A 20,829-nucleotide genomic window follows, 5' to 3' on the forward strand; every position below is an offset into this window, starting at 1 on the left:
TAAATATAATCACTTTGCCATTTAATTTAAAACTTAACTATTTTAATTCCTAAAACAGTAGTATAAGCTTTTTGGTGAAAAGGGGAAAAAAAAGACTGTCTCTGGTCGGACTTGGGACGAGAATTCTGATAAGCTGTGGGACATGAGCCAGGCTAGGGCCTGAGCGTTTCAGGCCAGGGCCGGGGTAGGGCCTAAATTTTACTGACAGTAAAGACTTGTATTGTTAGAAAAGATTTCTGTTTTGAATAAATGCTGTTCTTTTAAACTTTTTATTCATCAAAGAATCAAAGAAAAAAAGAATCACAGGTTCCAAAAAAAATTAAGCAGCACAACAATTAACACTGATAAAATCAGCATATTAGAATGATTTCTGAAGGATCATTTGATACTGAAGACTGCAATAATATTTCACAATATTACAGTTTTTTTTCTGTATTTTTGATCAAAATAAATATAGCCTTGATGAGCATAAGAGACTCATTTTAAAAATCTTACTGTTCCCAAAAAAGCAGTGTACAGTCGTGGCCAAAAGTTTTAAGAATTACATAAATATTGGAAAAGTTGCTGCTTATTTATAGCTTATAGCTTATTTATGGCAATTTGCATATACTCCAGAATGTTATGAAGAGTGATCAGATGAATTGCATAGTCCTTTGCCATGAAAATTAATTTAATCCCGAAAAAAAAACTTTCCACTGCATTGTTAAGAAGGCTTCAGTGTGTCCAAGAAAGTCCAGCAAGCGCCAGGATCGTCTCCTAAAGAGGATTCAGCTGCGGGATCGGAGTGCCACCAGTGCAGAGCTTGCTCAGGAATGGCAGCAGGCAGGTGTGATCGCATCTGCACGCACAGTGAGGCCAAGACTTTTGGAAGATGGCCTGGTGTCAAGAAGGGCAGCAAAGAAGCCACTTCTCTCCAAAAAAAACCATCAGGGACAGATTGATCTTCTGCAAAAAGTATGGCGAATGGACTGCTGAGGACTGGGGCAAAGTCATATTCTCCGATGAAGCCTCTTTCCGATTGTTTGGGGCATCTGGGAAAAGGCTTGTCCAGAGAAGAAAAGGTGAGCGCTACCATCAGTCCTGTGTCATGCCAACAGTAAAGCATCCTAAGGCCATTCATGTGTGGGGTTGCTTCTCATCCAAGGGAGTGGGCTCACTCACAATTTTGTCCAAAAACACAGCCATGAATAAAGAATGGTACCAAAACACCCTCCAACAGCAACTTCTTCCAACAATCCAACAACAGTTTGGTGAAGAACAACGCATTTTCCAGCACGATGGAGCACCGTGCCATAAGGCAAAAGTGATAACTAAGTGGCTCGGGGACCAAAACGTTGAAATTTTGGGTCCATGGCCTGGAAACTCCCCAGATCTTAATCCCATTTAGAACTTGTGGTCAATCCTCAAACAAAAACCCACTAATTCTGACAAACTCCAAGAAGTGATTATGAAAGAATGGGTTGCTATCAGTCAGGATTTGGCCCAGAAGTTGATTGAGAGCATGCCCAGTCGAATTGCAGAGGTCCTGAAAAGAAGGGCCAACACTGCAAATACTGACTCTTTGCATAACGTATGCCCTTTGAAACGTATGAAGTGCTTGTAATTATATTTCAGTACATCACAGAAACAACTGAAACAAAGATCTAAAAGCAGTTGAGCAGCAAACTTTGTGAAAACTAATATTTGTGTCATTCTCAACTTTTGGCTACGACTGTATATTTACTTTTATACTCACCCATACATACACTAGTTCACAGTACTCACATTAACTAACTACCTCGCACAAAAGCACACTTTGATTTACCACACATGATGCCAATACACCAGTTTAACTTAATTATCACTACCAAACTAGATTTACCTGTCATCGTGTCCTAACAAAATGCAACACTACGTCATGCGTTAAAAGGTATCTTTTCCATTGAGTTTTTATCTTGACCAGCCAAAAATGCAGTCGATGAGTTGGGGATGTGTTTTGTACAATATTAAAATTATTTAGTTTGAGTATCGTATCGTTTCTGCATGACTTAAATAGCTATTATTAAACAAATAATGGATAATTTCCATCAGATGTTAAACACTGTGTCATCTAATACACGTTTATTTACACAGTATTCAACGATTTTCTCAGTCACAGAGAATGTTTTGAATAATGTTTAAATGATTACATTTTCATAAATTTGATCATCTACTTATCAGCTTTGTTAGTGAGATACAACGCTTACAGAGTGAACCCGCCCACACGCTCTTCTGACTGGCTGTAAATTGTGATTGATTTTGTTGAGTCTTGTAGCCATGTGCCTGGTGTGGAAATAAAAATAGCTTGTCGATATAATCTTATTGCATTGCGTCTGGTTAGAACACAGTGTCACACAAAACTCCAACACTAGATTTACTACTCATAAAATGCTAATACGCCAGATTTACTTCATGTATATTAAATACTAATTGCCTTGCTTAAAGCTCGATTTACCTCACAACATTAACACACTTTATTTACTTGATAAATATACATAAAACACTACATGTTTATATTTGATTTAATTCACGTACAACCATGACCTCATTCATATTATGTGTTAACACACTAGCTTTAACTCAAATAAAGTACACGAGTAATGCAATGTAAGTTTGCAATGTAACCAGATACACGTGTACACAAACCTGTCCTACCTGCTTATTCTTTCTCTGCTCAAATTTCATAGTTTCACCACAAGTAACCACAGATCTACCCTCTGAGCTGCTTTTGTGTGTGTTTCTGTGATTTTTCTGAGCTGCTGTTGAATTAGCACAGTGCTAGCTTTAAGGAGCCTGTTGAAGGGACAGGAGCTGACAGGAGAAGATGCTTCCATAATGCCCCTCTCTCTCCTTTTGCTACAGCAGCACACCTCTCTTGCTTCGTGTGATTAAATGAAAGTGCTGAATTCATCTTTCTACGTTGGATTAGAGCTGCTATGTTTCCAAAGCTCAGAGGAGAAAGATAAGAAGGGAGAGGACTTAGCTGTGTATATTGTTAATGGTATCTGTCAGGGTTTGTTGTTTGCTTTTGCATGTGAAGTGTGTGTGTGTGTGTGCGTTAAAGGAGTTTATGTGATAGAATCTTATATTGTAGCATGAATCTCAGATCTGTTTCACATGGTAAGCATAGAAACGGTGTAATGGACACAGCAGACTCCCATTTTTATGTAGCGTAACACAGCTGTGTCTTATACAGGAAAGCAGTTATTTCTTTTAATACCTGCCGTAAATTATAAAATGGTTATCAGAAGTGTGATTAAGGATTATTACAAACTTAATCATCATAAAATCTTATTAGATTCAAATTTAGATTCATGAATCTAATGGCGCCTAAACGATGAACTGTAGCTAAGACCTCTTAACACAGGGGTGGGAAAACTTTTGACTCGAGGGCCTTGTTATATGTAACCCTGGACCACAAAATCAGTCATAAGGGTCAATTGTAAAATAAGCTTTCCATTGGTGTATGGTTTGTTAGGATAGGATAATATTTGGCAATATTCGAGATACAGCTATTTGAAAATAGGTGGGGAAAAAAAACCCTAATCTAAATACTGAGAAAATCGCCTATAAAGTTGTCCAAATGAAGTTCTTAGCAATACATAGTACTACTTAAAAATTAAGTTTTGGTGTATTTACAGTAGGAAATTCACAATATATCTTCATAGAACATGATCTTTACTTAATATCCTAATGATTTTTGGCATAAAAGAAAAATCGATAATTTTGACCCATATACCCTGTTGAAAAAAAACTGCATATGCTGGTTAGGTAGCTCTTGATGTTGGTTTTAGCTGGTCCTAAAATGGTCCTAAGCTGGTGTATGATGGTCCTTAGCTGGTCATGTGCTGCCCTAAGCTAAACCATCTTAGGACCAATATAAACCAGTTTAGGACCAGTTTAAAGCAGCTCATCCCAGCATCAAAACCTACCTAACCAGCATATGCTGTTGTTTTTTTTTTTTTTTTTCTCAACAGGACAATGTATCGTTTGCTATTGCTTCAAATATACCTGTGCTACTTATGACTAGTCTTGTGGTCCATGGTCACATATACCTTCAACATTAAACAAAAATGCTTTTGTATCATTTTACTGTTATTTAGAGCTTACTTTTCATTCAGGTTTGTAACCATATTTGTGAAAAATACTATACAGGAAGTTGCAGTCTTTCTGAGACGGCTAAATCTATTTATTTTACTGTAAACCGAAGAGTTCACAAACTATGTGTAACAAAAATAGACTTAAATAGAAATAGACTAAATTCTACTTGCGTGTATACTTCTGCTTACACGGGCTGTGTGAATATGGGCAAGAGAAATATGTGCTGTATATGTGTGGGATGAAGCTGGCCGTGCTTCATTCATTCTGTTTCTCGCTCTTTCTTTTGTATGTATTTAGGTTTTTTACAGACTGTCTGTTTTGTTCAGTCTTCTGCATTTAAAATGGATTCATCATCCCAGTGCAATGCTTTTTACAGTCTTTTCATAAACTCTTCTTCACACTTGCAGAAGTCTCATTTTGACAATTCTCTGAATGTAATTACTTATAATACTCCCTCTACATTAACTCAGTGATAAGCTTACAGTCATATTGATTTGTCTAAGGGGCCCTCAGCACAAGCTCCTCAGTTCCTTCCTCCACAGCTCTCAGCCATAACAGGGATTAAATAGTGTGTGTGTGTGTGTGTGTGTGTGTGTGTGTGTGTGTGTGTGTGTGTGTGTGTGTGTGTGTGTGTGTGTGTGTGTGTGTGTGTGTGTGTGTGTGTGTGTGTGTGTGTGTGTGTGTGTGTGTGTGTGTGTGTGTGTGTGTGTGTGTGTGTGTGTGTGAGAGAAAGAGAAAGAGAAAGAGAAAGAGAAAGAGAGAGAGAGAAAGAGAGAGAGTCTGCATAGCGTCAGAGTGTGTCTTTGCTGGTGCTTGGTCTGATTGTGGTCCGCAGGGCTGGATGACTAAACAGATTTTGGTTACAGGATTGATTTTGTTAGTGAGAATGTGGGATGGCTGACGCAAAAATCAACTTTCACGGCATTCCAGTCCTGTGTAATGTTTTTTTTGTTTGTTTTTTCCTGTGGAATTTGTCACTTGGAAATGTGTCAATGTTTACGTCAGTGGGCACCAAAAGTGTTTTACCAGTATTCTTAAAAATGCCATCTTTTGTGTGCAGAAGAACGTCAGTTATACAGTTTTGAATCAACATGAGGGTAAACAATGAGAGAATTTTTTACTATCGCTTTAATTGAACCTTTATAAAAAACGTTTTCCCCTCTCAAATTCGGTTTTGCTTTTCCAATATTCTGTGTCTTGAGTTTTAATTTGTCTGTATTCCATTTAGTCCTGTCGCAATTATTAAATAACCTTCTGATCCCAGTTATTTTAACTAACCACGCTCTTTGATAGACTTATGCTATGTTCCAGACTCGAAATTTGCAATTTTTTTCACCTTCTACTTATAAATAACTTAAGTTTACACCCTCTCCCTGAGTTTACACGTTTTGATGTCCACATATTCAACAAATTACAGTGCCTGCAGCATTTCGGTCGCAAAGAAATGGCCAAATATTAAAGATTAAGTGGACATTTGAATTAAATGTTTGTTGAGTCAATATTAAACAAGGATTAAACAAATATTAAAGTTAAATATTAACAATCGTCAGGGGGTTGGTGCCCTCTGCAGGCATTTGTTATAATGCATAATGTACATTAGCTTTATTGTTTATAATACATTATACATTGAATAAAACCATATGACTACTTGCTTTTGATACGTTTTTTGAACTAATTATTATTGCCTCATTATATTACATTGTTATATATGTACTTAAGTCTTTTCAACGGCTATTGTTAACTTGGGTCTATTTTATTATAAAAAAAAAAAAAATTCTAATTATCTGATTACTCGATTAATCGTCAAAATAATTGACAAGTTACTCGATTACCAAAATAATCGATAGTGACAGCCCTATTATACAATCAAATTTAAATGAAAAACTGTTGATGCTACATGTAGCATCTTTTTCGTGATTAAAATCCAGACAGTTGCCATAATCGAAATGAAGTTTATGTGGAGTGTCCTAAATATAGTAATACAGCAGATGCTGAAAGCACCACAAGCGTCATGCTTGCCATTCATTCACAGAGACACCGAAATGCAGAATCCACATCACAGAAATAATAAAACCCTACTTCAAAGATTGATCTCCAAGAATGGGGGTTATCAAGGGAAGTATGTTTGTTTTTGAGTGCTTTGGCTATTCTCGTCAGGGGGAATGGGATCTGGAGGTTTTTTGTGAACTGATCTTGAACTCTCATTAGCTTCCTGAGCTCCACCTTGTAATACGTCAAGTCCTGTCTACTAGCCGGAAGGCCAATTATCTGGTGCATGCTGTGTTTGTGGCATGTAGCTGTGAGAATCTGGAGCTCTGCACTGCTCTGTTAATGTTAGTGTAGTTGGCAGTGTGAGCTTTTACCCTGCAGGGTACTGAGACCCGAAGAGCGTCGGAGGGCAGGTTCATGGCTGTGCATATGCACAGAAAATAAGATGGGGAGAAGGTGAGACTGTACGCAGCAGTCAAGGTCACTGAGGGAATAATTGTGCCTGTATTTAAAAGCATAAGTGAAATCAACACCATACAATAAGATAGAGCATGACACAATATAATATGATATGACAAAAAAAATGACATGATATGTGAATTGTATAATTGTTGTGTTGTCTTATTGTATTTCTTCACTTATATATGTGACCACGAAACCAGTCTTAAGTAGCATAGGTATATTAGTAGGAATAGCCTAAAATACATTGTATGGGTCAATTTTTTTGTGTGCCAAAAACATTAGGATATTAAGTAAAGATCATTTTCCATGCAGATATTTTGTACATTTTCTACCGTAAATATATCAAAACTTAATTTTTGATTAGTAATATGCATTGCTAAGAACTTCATTTGGACAACTTTGAAGGTGATTTTCTCAGTATTTAGATTTTTTTGCACCCTCAGATTCCAGATGTTCAAATAGTTGTATCTTGGAGAAATATTGTCCGTCCTATTCTAATAAACCACATATCAATGGAAAGCTTATTTATTCAGCTTTCAGATAATGTATAAACCTCAATTAAAAAAAATATTTACCTTTATGACTGGTTTTGTGGTCCATGGTCACACATGATATCTAGTCTAGTCTCAGTAAAACAATAGAAAGCATACTCCCTTTATTTGTAAAAACATTTTTTGGGGGTTGCATTACACAATGAAAATGAATGACCTCAGTGCTAACTTATTTTCCACCACTTTTCTGATAATTGAAGTGTGTGCAGATGATTGTGGGTGATTGAAAGACACAAAAGGAAACACTTGATGTATCCTTCAAAAAACGCCAAATGAAGGATGCGAAAAAGTGCTGCCTTCCAAGGATCCTTCAAGTTGAGATGGCCTTCGATGGCACTTGATGATGTGGCAGCTGAACTATGCAGCCTTACTAGAATATAGCCTTCTGTGTGAGAAATAAAGGCCTGGATTTTCAGGTTAAGGTGTGTTTAATCAAGGTTGGAGCTTAACTCTGCAGGACTGGACCATCCTGAACTATGCTATTTGTGCTTTTAGGCATTCGGAGTACAACAGACTAAAGGGGTTAGTTTACTCAAAAATGATAATTAGCCCATTATTTACTCCAGGCATCCTAGGTGAATGACTTCCTTCTTTCAGACGAATGCAATTGGAGTTATATAAAAAATTATCTTGGCTCTCCCAAGCACTGTCATGGCAATGGGTGGGTGTTTCTCTTTAACAGTTTTAAACACGTCCAATAAAGTGCATCCATCCATAATAAAAAAAAGTGCTTCACATGGCTCTGTTATAAATGAAATAATCTCTTCAATCTAGCATGCAACAACTGGTTGCACACGGAAGCAGCTCCGGGCGGATGACGTTGAACGTCGGCGTTGCGCCTGTGAGTCTCGTGAAGACCAACTTGTCTACAGGAGCAAAGGAAGCAAAGTTTCCTTACTTTAGCAAAGGAAAACCAGCCCCCTCTTGGTTTATAGCGAAATCCTCCGACATTTTTCTTTACAAATCCTCGTTGTGTACGTAATTACATTTTAGATACTGATTTTTTTCTTACAAAAACACATTGATTGGCTATAAGAGGCCTTTATTCACCCCCTGGAGCCATGTGAGGCACTTTTTATTATGAATGGATGTGCTTTTATCGACTTATTTTAGACTATTGAAGAGAAACATGCACCCATTGGCATGAGAAAGCTGGAAAGAGCCATGATAATTTTTAATATAACTCCAATTGGATTTGTCTGAAAGAAGGAAGTCATGTACACATAGGATGCCTGGAGGGTGAGTACATAATGGGCTAATTTTCATTTTTGGGTGAATTAGTTCTTAACAGACGTGGACACTGGGATACAGTAATAGGAGCTGATCCTCATAATGTCTTAAAGGCTGCATTACACCTGAATCACATAAACATCAGTGCATGTCACATAACACCTGAGGCTTAGATGCAGCTGCTCTTAAAGTCTACAAACCCAGACGCAGTGGAGTGAAGTCTAGAGGGAGCTAAAATGGGGACCTTGAACAGCAATTGAAGGACCAATATATCTGAATTAGTTGAATGATGGGTTATATTTGACAAGCCACAAGGTAGCGCGGTAATGTCTGGCTGTGATGTTTAAAGGCTGTCTCCAAAACAGAAGAACTGGCCTGAGTCTTTCAGTGTCGGAATGCTCTTAAAGTCAATTTATCACTTCGCCTGGCCTCTATTGCGTCGTCGCATTTACTGCGTCTGATAGGATTCTGTCTGTCTCAGTGGACAGGTTATAGCGCCGTAACTTTAACCTGCAGTTCTGTGGCGAAATGGGAGGAGTCTAAATCAATCACTGGGACTCAGGCCGTCACCAGGGGCAACTGGTAATTGCAGCTCTGCTGCCTGATACTGTACTTTCAGAGCGGCGGTTCTTATTTGACCTCGATGCGGACTTTTCACAGTTGCTCGTCTCTGTTGGTTTGCTGTGGAGAAAAGAGTGCTCTATGAATGAATTGCATGTGCCTGGTGGGGGTTAATGCTAATTAATACAGCTCCCTCTAGAGGAAACTGTGGAGGGCATTTTTACATTGTGTGTGTGTTTGTTTTGGTTCTAAATGCTGTATTTTTTTTAAGCACCGCAGTAATTAGCTGACTGCGTGAAACTTCACTGTGATGAGATTTTTCATAAGTTGTACACACACACACACACACACACACACACACACACACACACACACACACACACACATAACACCTACTCATCTTTTTTGTCCTTGAATCCCCCATCCTTAAAGGGTTAGTTCACCCAAAAATGAAAATTCTGTCATTAATTACTCACCCTCATGTTGTTCCGTAAGACCTTCGTTCGTCTTCGGAAGACAAGTTAGGATATTTTTTTTATTAAATCCAAGAGCTCTCTGACCCTCCATAGACAGCATGGGTCTTTCCATAGTCAAGAAAAAAGTAACAACTTTATTATCATTTTTTATCAAAATTTATCATTTTGTTCTTGGTAAATTTCTGTGCCTTGAACATAGTAGTTTATGGAGGGTCAGAGAGCTGTTGGATTTCATCGAAAATATCTTCATTTGTGTCCAAAGACGAACGAAGGTCTTATGGGTTTGGGACAGCAAGATGATGAGTTGAACTAACCCTTTAAAACCTGAGGTCCACTTCTAAACCTCTCACCATACCTCTTTTTTTACTAAACTAATATCAGTGCCAAAAGAATTCACGATATAGAAATATTTCATCAGTCAAATTCATTTAAACTTTATTTTGCTTTTTTTTTTTTAAGGCTAGTGAATCACCCTCAAAATATAAGTGTAGGGAGGTGGAGAGAGAATTACTTGAAAGTTAGCATTACTTGTACAGAAGTGTACAAATAGATCTTTCTGTTAATCTGGACTTCTTGCAAACTGGTATGTATAGCACACCCTCTTTTTTACAAGTCCAAAACACTCGTATCCACCTTATTTTTCAACGTGTAAGGTGCTGCAAGCTTATGGGCGAGACTTTCGGTTCATTAGTCGTTATTGGGAAATAACGAGAACAATAACAATGTAAATGGTTAAACCGTTTGCTCTACAAACCATTGTGTTCATGATTAAGGTAATTAAAATTAGGGCTGCACGATATTGGGAAAATATGCGATATGCGATATTGTTGTTGAATATTGCGATAACGATATTTCTTGCGATATTTATTTTTAAAATTACTATTATTATTTTTATTATTATTGTCTATTTTTTATCATTTATATATATTTAATGATCATACTAAAATAAACAGGTAAAAGATATTCTTCTGTCATCCGAATTAAATCTAACTTAATAGAAAATACGAGTACATCAACAAGATGTTTATTTTCTCTATTATAGGTAGAGCCATTAAAATTGGAGATAACCACTGCATTTTTAAAGAATCTACAGTATAAATAACAAAAAATAAACGACCCAGTTCTTTCTTAGTCATTTAGACAATAAATGCAGCCATAATCAAAGTAGGCTACTGTTTCAAGGTAAGGTAAGGTAAACGTTATTGTCCCTCGCAAGGAAATTTGTCTTGGGCCCGTCACCCATGCTGCAATCAATTGACAGACAAACAAAGCACACCAATAACAATACAAATAACACAACAATAAATGGATAAATACATAACCCCAATAAAAATAAATAAATAAATAAATAAATAAAAATAAAATTTTACAGCTCCATACTACAATTATTTAACCACTTTATAGACACAGTGATGAATGAATTTTTAAATCTATTCATTCTACAATAAGGAACTCTAAACCTCCTCCCAGAAGGCAACCACTCATATTCTGTATACAAAATGTGTGTTGAATCACAAACAATCTTATTAGCTTGTCTTAGAGTAGCCTTTTCATAGTCTGCAGTGATGTCTGTTCTTTATTCAAAGTGCAAATAGAGACCGAATTTTTGAAGCATGATACAGTTATAGACAACTACAAAACTTAATATATAGCCCACATATTAATAACAGCCTAAATATGTTATGTAACCTAATTTGCGCGCATTGTGGGTTCGCTCTCTAAACACGGGGTATTAAAATTGTATTTGAATGCGCTTGCGCGTGTTTCTTTCGGTTTCGTTTTAACGACCGCGCGAAACTCTCAGCAGTGCATAGCGTCCATTCTACAATACAATAGATTGCTTTAACAAAACCTTGTTTTGAAAGTGGCAGGACACAAACGGGATTTTGAAAAAAGCGTGTCCCCACAGTGGAAATGATGCCTATGTGTGAGCGGTCCTCTGCAGCTGAGTTATCATTTGATTTGAATGTGTGCCGCGTCGTACAGTAGCCTATATTAAGACTGAGGCGGCAGAATTGTATTTGACAGAATGTGCGCGCTCTAACACGAAATATAGATTGTGGGGACCTTTTAACTGTCCACAGTAAAACATCGTCATATCACACACACCTAATTGCAATGCAGTTTGTGCAGATCCGGAACAGAGGATAGTTGAGAGAAAAAAACAGCCGGTTCCTGAGAGGTTCCTAGTTCAGCAGAGCGCAGTGTCAGTGACAGGGAGTGATTGACGGCTAATATCTCAAAAGTTAATTAAAGGGAATAACATAAAGATTAAGTTTAAATGGTTATGTAATGTTGGAGAGAAAGGCGAACCTGTCACACTGCAGCTCACAGCAGTCTGTGCAGTAGTTAGCCTAGCGAAAGTTTTGTAAAGAAATGAAACCAATTAAATGCCATTTATCGCAACTCTCTGCGATACCAATATCGCGTAGACTGTTATCGCGATAACGATAATTATTCGATATATCGTGCAGCCCTAATTAAAATAATACATTAAAATAATATTGTAAGACACACCTGTTTTCAATATCAAGCAGCAAAATTAGCTGTTTTGTACAGCTGAAAATAGCTGGATGCAGATGAGGCCAGAAACCCAACCCCATAAAATTTACAAATGGCCACACCTGTGTACACATCTGTGTACACAAGAACACATCGTTCTTACAGGAAAAATAAGGTAGATTACTGAGCAAACTTTTTTTTTTTTTTTTGAGAGAGAGAGCATTGTTGTTTTCTTTTTCCTTTTATGACTCATGGCAACCAGTAGTATGGTGCCAACTACTATGTTGGTGATGCTGTTGCTGTATTATTCACAATGATCATCTTAATTTGTGTTCATCTTCAGAACAAGAACACAAATTAAGATATTTTTTCTTAAATCTGAGAGCTTTCTGTCCCTGCATAGACAGCAATGCAACTACCATGTTTAAGGCCCAGAAAGGTAGTAAGGAGATTGTTGAAATAATAGTCCATGTGAAGAAATTGTTGAATAAAGTACACACCAAAAGTATTCTCGTAGCTACATAAAATTAAGGTTGAACCAATGAGATGTCTAGGGTTGGGTACTGTTCACATTTTAACCGGTGCGATACCGGTACCTGAAATTCGATGCCGCTACCTAACGGTACCTTTTTTTGGTACTTTACTCTGTGTAATAACAAAAAACATTCATTTCAGTGAAAAAAATATGTCTAAAACTCTCAATTTCAACATTTTTAACAATCGGGCCCTACTCTTTTTCTTTCTTTTTTTCAGGATATCTGGTGTGTTTTAATGTTTCTGATAATCAAATGACGGCATTAAACATATATTTATTTTTGGCAAACAAACACAGGTTTACTGTTAAAATTTGTACATGGAGGAAAAATTGTGTGAATATTCCTTTCAAAAAGTTTTTAAAATAATTGTATTTTTTTTTTTTTACAATTAATGGTTAATTTGGTTGTAATATTTATTTTGATCTTTTAATTGTTTTATTTAAATTTGACAAATTAAATATGTAAAGATGTACATATATAATATACTAAAAGTAACACAAGAGTAATGCATTTCTGTTACATGTTAAATCATACTTTTATTTTGACAGCTTGGTGTTAAGTTTCTGTGTGTATACAGTATTATATAGCATTTAGATGCTAGTTTTCTAAATGGTAAATCTATCATGAAGTGTCTCTCACAGCAGCTCTGGAGATTAAGTTCATGTTTTCGTGTCATAATATATTGAGACGCAGAGGCCGAAAATCACTTCAAGCTTCAGTATTTGTGTAGTAAACAAAAGCGCGTGTCCCCACCATTCATACATACAGAGGCAAGCGAAACTTGCGGGATTCATATACAAACAATTCTTTTGTGTTTTAATATTCATAGACACTAGTCCATGTCTACAGACACAAGTCCTACTTTTGATTTATTCATCCAAAACTGTACAAATCTGGTGGCATCCACGATCCTGTCCACGTTTTCGTGGAAACCATATGGCCCTAGAAATGTAACCCGCACCCTGATGCATTCTCAGGTACTGAATTAATTTGGCACCAATTGATTTAATGTGAATCGGTACTCAGTAGTACCGACGCAATTCGGTCTGTACCCTTAGAGACCCAACCCTGATCATGTCACATGGACTATTTTATCGATATCCTTACTATCTCTCTGGACCTTGAATGTGTCAGTTGCATTTCTGTCTATGCAGGGTCAGAAAGCTTTTGGATTTCATCAAAAATGTCTTTGTTTGTGTTCTGAAGATGAACAAAGGTCCTACGAGTTTGTAATGACATAAACGTGACCAATTAATGACAAATTTTTCATTTTTGGGTGAACTTTTTCTTTTTAACAGATTAGTTAACTAGTCACTTCACCAAAGTTAATTTTGTAGTTTCGAACTTTCATAGTCTGTACTAAAACCTCTAATGTGAGTAGTGGACTAAGAGTGAGCTCATCCTTGCTGAAACGGCTGTTTCTCCCACTCACCTCTTTCTACTGAATGTTTGTCTGCCTTGTCTCTTGTTTCTTTTTTCCTCCTTTTGTTCTCATTTTTCTTTCTTTAGATGCCTATTGTAGTCTTTCTTTTGTCTCGCTCTCTCTCAAACCTTTGCTCCAGCGTTGGCTTTGTCTTTGCTCTAGGAATCCTTCCAGACAGTGTGATGTGCTCTAAAAGGATCTCCCTCTCATGCTTCAGTCCCAGCGCGCAGTGGAAAAACCATCAGCCATTCCCCTTGTAACACGCCCAAGTGCTTTTGCTGCTCCCTGGCAATCACGCACTCCCAAAATAAAAGGCCAATGATAATGAGAAGAAAAATCATATTAGAGTGCCTGAAAGCAGCAAACGGTTTCAAGAAAGGTGACTGTGCCATCAGGATACAGGGTGTAACCACTTATAGGTTTTGAGAACATACATTCTCATTTGTCTTACACTCTGATTTTTATTGAGTCTGAAGGCAGGGCCTTACAGGCATAACCAATTCACCTGCAGAGCTGATATGAGCACTGATCACTGTTCAAACAAGTGTGCTGGCAGCCGGATGGTAATTGAAATGCACAATGGGCCAGCCCCATCGCTCAAGCGGTTGAGCAGAAAGCACCGACAAGGCTCATCTATCGCTCTCTTTGTTCTCTCTACATTGCGCTGTGTTCGATTGATGGGAGGGTGGAGATGATCGTATCTGTCTGCTCTGGAATTGATATGAACACGACTGCCGATCCATAGGGACCAATCCAGTAAATCAATTAGTCGCTTTGTGCGGATGCACCGAATACTGAATTTACAGAGTAAACCACAAAACCGCTTGATGAATACAGAAAGCTTTAATAACTTAATATCACGGAATTGCATTGCACAATGCCCATAAATGAGAAAGACATGAGAAAGAAAGTGTGGTTTAAATGGTGTTGTAGGCCACTTAAATGTTTCATGCAGGTCTGTTTTGACCTCCATAGAGGTTTCTCCGTGTTTACTAAGCACTGGGATTCTGCATGAGTGTGCATGCTTAGTCATTGCATGCTTTTTTTTTTATTTGAAGGACTGCTGAAACGGGTGCTCGTTTAGGACTTTAATTAAGACTAAATGCGCTTTCAAACTCAGCGATACGGCGCAGGCTTCATTTACAGGAACCTCATTTTTCAGGGAACTGATGATCTAGAGTCTTTCAGCACTGCATGTGAGAAACTGAATGAACACGTAGTCCATGGGGGAATACTGTGGAATGATGAATGAAGGGCCATAATGCCTTTTTAAAATGTATGTATAAATCAAACGCTGTCTTTTCAGATGACACATTTGTTTCTCACTCATTCTCTCTTGTTCCTCTCTTTTATGTGTTATTTCTTTTAAGGTGAAAGCAAGATAAGAAAAAAATTATTTTGAACAAAAAAAGGTGCTGCTTGATCTTTTGTTTTCATTTCTGAAAAAAGCACAATGACCTTTTAAAATCTTAATTTACCCAAATTATAGAGTTTCTGCATAATAAAATGATTTGTAAAAGGCGTTTTGAAATAATGGTTCACTTGGAAACTCGATTTTTTTTTCTATGCAAGTCAAAAAGGAGGCTTTTTATAAAGAATATTTGACAGATAATTTCCATTTATCAAGAGTTAGCAGCCACTACTCCACAAACACTGAAAATATCATCTTAAACGTGGTACATACACTACCAGTCAAAAGTTTGTTTTGAATGTTTTTAAGAATTCTCTCCTGCTTACCAAGTCGCTTTTATTTGATCCTAAATACAGTAAAAGCAGTAATATTGTGATTTTTTTTTTTTACAATTTAAAATAACTGCTTTGTATTTTAATATATTTTTTTTAATGTAATTTATTCCTTTGATCAAAGCCAAATTTGTAGCATCATTACTCAAACTTAACAGTTGAGTAAATTTTTTCTTAATTCTTTTATGAATAGAAAGATTCAAAGATCAGCATTTATCTGAAATAAAAAAGCTTTTGTAACATTAACCACTTTATCCACTATGATAAAGACATTTATAATGTTACAAAAGATTTCTATTTCAGATAAATGTTGTTTTTCTAAACATTCTGTTCATCAAAGAAACCTGAAAAAATGTACTCGGTAGCTTTTAACATAATACATGTTTTTTTTGAGCAGCAAATCAGAATATTAGAATGATTTCTGAAGGATCATGTGACTGGAGGAATGATGCTAAAAATTCAGCTTTGAAATCAGAGGAATAAATTACATTTTAAAATATATTCAAATAAAAAACAATTATTTTAAATAGTAAAAATATTTTTACATTTTACGGTTTTGCTGTATTTTGGATCAAATAAATGCAGGGTTGGTGAGCAAAGGAGAATTCTTTAAAAAACATTAAAAATCTTACTGTTCAAAAACTTTTGACTGGTAGTGTATATCACGTGCGAACTCAGGAACCCGATCAGCAAATTAATTCTATTCAGCCAGTGCTTCTCTATGAACTAATTGGTCCGATTAACAAATCAGACTGATTTATTCATGAATCAGAGTTCAGCACGCTAACTCACAGTTTACTTGAGGGAAAGTTTATTGGATGTATAATAATTTCTTAGACAAAGTCATATGGACTACTTTTATAATGCTTTATTGTGTTTTTTTCTAGCTTTACAGATATTGCTTTGAATTGTTTTATGGAAAAGAGGTGCGTGCCGATTCTTCAGAAAGTGCCTTTTTAGTTTCACCGAAATAAGAGCATACAGGTTTTGAATGACATTAGGATACGTAAATAATGACAGAATTTTCATTTTCATGGAATTAGCACAAAGAAAATGGAGAAACATGCCCCTCAGGCCACTTGTGTCTGTCTAACCTTGTTCATCTCTTCTGCATTTGCGTCCCTGTAGACACATCTTCATGGGGTAGTTAAAAGCCTGGGCTTAATTTAACCGCCAGTTTAAGTTCCCTTCGTGTCGGATAGGCTCTGCTCTCAACGCTTCACAAGGCCTCCACTTAGTCAAAACAACTGTTAATTGACAGGCAGAACGACCCTGAACAGCCCTTGAATAAAACATGAGAGAGGTTGGAAGTTACGCATGATCAAGTGGGAATTTAGAGGAAAGAGAAATCTGTAGACTCATAGCTCTCCATCTGCTTACAGTTCATATTTTAGGCTTCTTGCTGCTGATCACAGACTTTAATTTGTCTACCCTAAACGGGTTTAACAATCAGTCTAATCAGCCACCAGGCTTCGGTCCAGTGGAGACCTAGAGGAAAGACTGCATTGTGGTAATTCATAATCTTTTGTGCGCACAGCGTGTCATGGAAAGATTGAAAGCAGAGAACAAAATGAAATTATTGACTGCTTTTCATTGCCTTGGCTCCCTCCTGGGATTCTGCTTTTTAGCCTGAGAACAGCAGAGGAAAATCATGGCTTGTGCTCGGGATGCCAGCCTACAACAACACTTGACAGTCAGACAAACTCCAGAGACATCTACTGCGTCTGTGTTCATAAGATCCATTCCAAGGCTTAGTGAGCTGCCTACCTAGACAGCATTTTAAGACGTCGTTGGCTTCCTGCTCTATGTTGAGGCCATTTTAAACAATAGGCAACAGTAATATACCTTGTTGCAGTAAATTTGTTTTCCAAGATTGTATGTGCTGTGTATTTTTATGCTTATTGAATTTTAGGAATGTAACGATATTATCAATATTGTGATATCTTGATATTATTGTAATTACATAACGATAGATCTTCCAGGCAAAAAATTATGTAAATGATGTTTAAAGTTGTGTTTTGGGCCATTATGCTTTGACACATCTGTCAAACAAACTAAAACAGAAATAAATCCGCTCTTCAAGCCTCACATCTTTGAGGTGATCAGCTTGTGATCTGGTGTTTTCCACGCCTCAGAACATCTCTGTTCACAGAATGCAGTGAATTTGTTTATTGCATTTGCTGAGTTTAGTGTGCTTTTGGGAACACAACAGCCGCCAGTTATGCTTTGTTTTCGTGGCAGATGATTACAGCATTTTACTAGATTTATAGTGAGATGCATTTTTGTAAGCCTGTTTTCACTGAAGCTGGAATTTTCCTTAAAAATAAAAGCTCTACTGCCTTTTCCATCAAAATAAAAGCTTAAAAGTGCAGTATGAATTACTGACAGCTAGCGGTTTAAATTGATAACGTTACTGCAGTCCAAATTCAAAATATCTCTTTCAAGTCCAGAAATTAGGAAAGAAGTATCGTAATTTCCCTGCTGTAGTGTAAAGCAAAATATATCTATGAAATATTAATTTTCATTTATTTTGCAGTGCAATTATAATAGATGTTACGATAGATGGTAGGGGTGTGACGAGACACTTATCTCACGAGACGAGACACGAGATTTTTAAACTTTTTAAAAGAAATCCTCAGTGATGAAATGTATAGGGGAAAATTTTACTTTATTCAACAAAAATGTAGGTGCATTTTGATATGAACTTGTACTTTATGAAATTAAACTTCTATTTTAATGAATTATATTATATTATATAAACATGTACATTAATGCTGCATGATTCTGGATAAATTGAAAAACTATTTTCTTTTATAAACTGGAGATCTCCATTCTGAAGAAAAAAAGGAATAGAAATCTAAACTAAATTACGTAATTTACTAGTGGTTCTGACAGAATGTTCATTGCTTAAGTCTATATTTGAACAAAATTTTAAAAAAATGAAGGAGCCAGTGTCTCAATTAATAAAGGCTTGTTTTACTATTGGAATCTCTTGAATGTTTAATTCAATGACAAATACTTTTTTAAAACGTGCAGTTTAATAGAGATCGTGATATTTTAAGGAGTAGTCATGCAGCTCTAATGTAAACACTGCAAAATATTTTGCCATGATATTGTCACGTTCTCGCAAGACCAGTCAGATCTCGCGGGACACATCGGAATATCGCGAGATCTCGTGCCACGAGATATCGTCACACCCCTAATAGATGGCTATTCCTGTTATTGTTATATTCTAATTCCCAGTGTGCCTGTAAATTAGACTGAGACAGTATATCACAAATAAAAAGAGGGTTGAGTCCCCTTTAAAGATCAGGTATACAAGTCAATTCACAGACTTTTTCTGACTTTTTTCTTACTTAAAAACTTTTTTTTTTTTTTTTTTTTTTTGCTTGGAGCTCTTATTTTGAACTCTCAAGTGCATTAGATTAGAATTATATAACCTTAAAATGTAAGTTGTTTTTTGTTTTTTCCCCAGTTCTTCATATCTATCTTTTTTTGTTTTTAAAATCACAATAAATATATTGTGGACCCCACATTGCAATGATATCGGATTGTGAGATTTTGATGTCTTACATTTATATTATTACATCTCTGTTCGATTAAGCATAGCAACATGGTATAGTCAAGCTCATTTGGAAAAGAATACTTCCCTATGTGTTTCATTCTAAAAACTGAGATGCTGCCCATGTGAAGCATTTCTAGTTTGTAAATTTAAAATGTTCCGTTACAGTTAGGATGCCTTATTGGCTGTTCATACAGGATTAGTTCATGTCTCTTCGCAGTTTTGTCATTTCGCTGTTTCAATGTATTGTGGCATGATTTCATCAAGTAAGATACCATGTCGTTTAAAAAAGAATGCAGTTTCTGAAGCATATTGCAATATACAATATATAGGAAAAATTTGAGTGTACACCCTAAACCCTAAGTGTTCTAAATATAGCAGCAACTCATCCAACAGATTTTTAAACGGATAGTTCACCCAAAAATAAATTCTGTCTTTAATTACTTACTCTCATGTTGTTCCAAAGACGTAAGACCTTTGTTCAACTTGAACACAAACTAAGATACTTTTGATGAAATCCGAGAGCTTTCTGACCCTGCATAGACAGCAACGCAGCTGACACGTGTGAAGAACCATGGAAGAAATTGTGTGCAAAGAAAAATAACGACTTTATTCAACAAAGTATTTGCGTAGCTTCATAAAATTACCACTCATGTCACATGGACTATTTTAATGATGTCCTTACTATCTTTCTGGGCCTTGAATGTGGTAGTTGCGTTGCTGTCTATACAGGGTCAGAAAGCTCAGATTTCATCAGAAAAATTTAAACCGAAGTATACTACTATTGGAAGCAACATCCTACATAGGCTGTAGACGTCAACCACTAGCGTTTAGAGCAGAACTATAATTTCACTTGTGTGCTTTTCACGCACCTTATCAGCCTTGTCTCAAGTGTTCTGCTTTTGGAGGAAGTATTCCTCCAAAGTGGTAATGTTTGAAGACATGTCTAAATGTGGAGTGGCTCGGAGCTGAATCTCAGCCAGCCGTTTAATGGAAGCAAGGGAGCGAGAGAGCTCAGAGAGGACGCCTAGAGCCACAGCTGAGACAAAGACACGCTTAGAGACGCAGACACACACTGTGTCCATTCATCTTTCCCCAGTGGGCAAAAAAAAGAAAAACACACATGCACAGAGTGAAGATGCATCGACAGGGTGCTGCTGGCCAGTGACCTGAAAGGGGAATGACAACGCAGCAGACGCGGTCACGGTCACAGCGGGGGCTTCTGGGTAACAGGACATCTCTGCTGCGACGCTTCATCTCTCACTTCAAAGGCCTTTGTGCGTCCCCGTGTTATCCTACCCTGTTAAAACGCATTGTGCGTTATCAGACCAAACAGCTTGTTTGGCTTTCATGTTGCTACATTTTGCATCGAACAATGGAGTTGTTTCTGGACAGGGTTTTTAAAAGGTTTTACAATGAAGATGTCATAAAGCCAGGCACTGTAGATGAACCAATCACCAGGGCTCTATAATGCAGATATCCCTGATACTTTTTGATATTCATGGGCAAGGCTAACTTCCTGTCATTTTTGTGTTCTAGATGATGAAACATGCGTGGGACAGCTACAGGCAATACGGCTGGGGCCACAACGAGCTCAAACCCATCGCCAAGAAAGGACATTCCACCAATATCTTCGGTAAGTAAGGAGCGCACATGCATGTTGGAGTCTCATTTA

At 36.9% G+C, this 20,829-nt stretch overlaps 1 protein-coding gene across 1 annotated transcript in view; it reads left to right on the forward strand.

Annotated features, from left to right (window-relative positions):
* Positions 1-20,829, forward strand: part of man1a2 (mannosidase, alpha, class 1A, member 2) — a 137,507-nt gene that overhangs the window by 41,895 nt on the left and 74,783 nt on the right. Inside the window, exon 4 of the mRNA XM_073845986.1 lies at positions 20,694-20,790. Within this exon, the coding sequence (XP_073702087.1) occupies positions 20,694-20,790 (97 nt within the window). The remainder of the gene's footprint in view (positions 1-20,693; positions 20,791-20,829) is intronic.

This window comes from Garra rufa, chromosome 8, assembly GCF_049309525.1.
Source record: "Garra rufa chromosome 8, GarRuf1.0, whole genome shotgun sequence".
NCBI lineage: Eukaryota > Metazoa > Chordata > Actinopteri > Cypriniformes > Cyprinidae > Garra > Garra rufa.